The following is a 2,672-nucleotide window of genomic DNA, read 5'->3' on the forward strand; positions in this document are numbered from 1 at the left end:
AGAAGTCACATGATTCTTGATCCATATAATAAAAGTACACAGCATTGCTTGCATCACTTCAAATAATTTGAAACTTCTGCGCAGTTATTACCTGTAAAATTTGATTTCCTGCCACACGTGCATCAAATGACACCTTACATCACGTGCACGCACCGGCAACACGAACATCAAGCAAATTAGTTCGATTATACAATATATTTTCTTCAAGTTTTTTTTTTTAATTCAAACAATTTACCTGAATTTTAATAGTTTTTCATCATCAGGTGATCGATGTTCACAAACGTCTGCAATGTTTAAAAGACAGGTGTTTTCTCTATGTAAAAAATGCTAAATTTTCTTCCGTTATATTCAGCCCATGACATGGTCACCTTGTAGCGATAATTACTTTTTTCCCTAGCGGTTGAAATACACTTCAGGGTGAAATTAAATATATGATGATTCACTATGATCTGTTTAACTTCTAAGGCGAATACATCTGACGTAATATCAATATATTCCGCTTTCTACAATCTTTCCTCTTACAATATTTACACTTCACATATCAAATCTACATGTATCATATATTTCCTTATCGGGGTCATTTATATTTCTTTTATGACACTTTCTGCTTCATCTGTTTGTTTGAAGATTAAAGTCTGGTTCAGTCCATGATGAATCAGCCCGATGAAATGAAACACGCCTGGGGCTTTTTATACAACACCACATTAACACACAGAGAGAAAGCGTTTTAAGCTTGATTTTAATTTCCATAATTGTACATATATAAATATTATGTGTATCTAGCATAATATGTCTTCCAATAGTGAGTTACTAGTTCTCTTAATCTTTAGTTTTTGCTCATCATAGCAACATTCAATCCAAGTGAACATTTAATTACATCTAGTACAAAAAAAACACCAACAAAATGTCTTAATATTAAAGAATCTATCTGCTTACGTCCAGTCTTTTAAAACATATTTCATGGGAATGATAAAAGTATTAAAAGTCAACTCTTGTCTTTTTTTCTTCTCCATACCCTGCTTTTCTCTTTAAAGGGTACTTCTGTTGCAGCCGCGAATTTTAGTTTTTTTTGCATTTCAAATATAAAACGAGAAATTAGAGGTGGAACCGAGATTCTACGGTATGTATTACAAGTCAATACGTAGCAGACGACAGATTATTGGTCGTCGTCTGGGGCTGCGTCATCTGCATCTTGCTCCAGTTCTGAGGACCACAGGGTGAGGTTGTCTCGTAAAAGTTGTAAAATTAAAGTACTATCTTTGTAGTCATCTTCTTTACCCGCGTCCAGTTGGGCGATGGCCTCATCAAATGCAGTTTTGGCTAACTCGCAAGCAGTGTTGGACTCTTTCTTAATTTCGTAGTAGTAGACTGAAAAATTAAGCGCCAGTCCCAATCTAATAGGGTTTGTTGGGTTCAGACTTTCTTTAGCAATGTCGTATGCCAATTTGTACGCTTCCTCGGACTTGGCAGCCAAATTCGCCTCGGATTCTTTTCCGCTGGCAATTTCAACTTTGTACCGGAAGTAGTCGCCTTTCATTTTAAGGTAGAATATCTTCGGCTCCACTGAATCTCCTACTTTGGGCAGTAAATGGTTATCCAATAAACTAATTACCTCATCACATAGCTCGTTCAATTCTTTCTCTATATTCCTTTTGTATTCCTCACATAGTTGCAACTTCTTCTCCGACTCGCCCTTTTCCCTGGCCTTTTGTTCCAAGGACGATATGACTCGCCACGAAGATCGGCGCGTTCCGACGACATTTTTATAAGCTACCGACAGAAGATTTCTCTCTTCTTCATTCAGAGGATCACTACCGGTTGCAACTACCTTCATTTTGGCAACCATGTCGTCGAATCGTTCGACCTGCTCCGCCAGTTTGGCGTTCGCGATACATTCTTCCCTGTCGCCCATGATGAATAATTAGTCAATTGATCACTTCTCCTGTTCGAAGATAATTATATGGTATAAAATTGTGAGTACAGTCTCTCCTCCAACACTAGTTATCCGTCGAAGGCTGTATCACGGCTTCCGCTCTATAGGTGCACAAGTCAACAAAATGGCTGCTCTCCAAAACGTGTCTCGTCAAGTGTGAAAAACGTATTTTACAACAATTTACACTTCTCACGAAAGTAGGTCACTCAATATGTTCACAAACGTACCATTCCCTGTCTGTGGTTAAATATATATAATATGCACAATCAATGAAGGATGCATATATGTAATCCTCAATTCACTAACTCGACTATGGGCCTCAACGCAGTATTACTACGAATTAGTCATAGGTGGGGCCAGTCAGGAAATCGGCTTACAACCAGCGATTTATTTATGCTAGAATGTCAAGTATGGAACGTAGCGTCTTGCAAGTTGGGGTTCACGAGGGGTAGAATTAATTAGGAAAATGCAGATCTCATCGTGAAATGCACTCTATTTTTCGTACAAAACACATGAAATTCGGCGCGATCGATAGCGATATGAAATTTTCATGAAGCAACACATGACCGTGCAGTGATTCACGTCCAAATATATTGTCCAGGTGGGGATTTTATTGATTACAGTGCGCATTGGTATCTGATACACAAATCAAGTGCCATTTCACGAGAAATTCTGCATATGTTGTACCAAGAATATAATTGTTTTACGACGAGATCTCAGAAATTTTATTAAGTCTTGA

The 2,672-nt window shown here is 37.9% G+C and overlaps 1 protein-coding gene across 1 annotated transcript; it reads right to left on the minus strand.

The window, feature by feature from the left end:
• Positions 1–720: 720 nt before the first annotated feature.
• On the minus strand, positions 721–2,323 carry LOC128187085 (14-3-3 protein beta/alpha-A-like). The gene has a single exon (XM_052857201.1). It carries the CDS (start codon positions 1,910–1,912, stop codon positions 1,157–1,159), a length of 756 nt encoding a protein of 251 aa, XP_052713161.1. The 5' UTR covers positions 1,913–2,323; the 3' UTR covers positions 721–1,156.
• Positions 2,324–2,672: the final 349 nt, after the last annotated feature.

The sequence above is a fragment of the Crassostrea angulata genome, chromosome 6, assembly GCF_025612915.1.
Source record: "Crassostrea angulata isolate pt1a10 chromosome 6, ASM2561291v2, whole genome shotgun sequence".
Lineage (NCBI taxonomy): Eukaryota > Metazoa > Mollusca > Bivalvia > Ostreida > Ostreidae > Magallana > Magallana angulata.

What these genes read in the sequence shown, in the direction of transcription:
- LOC128187085 (XM_052857201.1), bottom strand. Translation starts at nt 1,912, where the DNA reads ATGGGCGACAGGGAAGAATGTATCGCGAACGCCAAACTGGCGGAGCAG.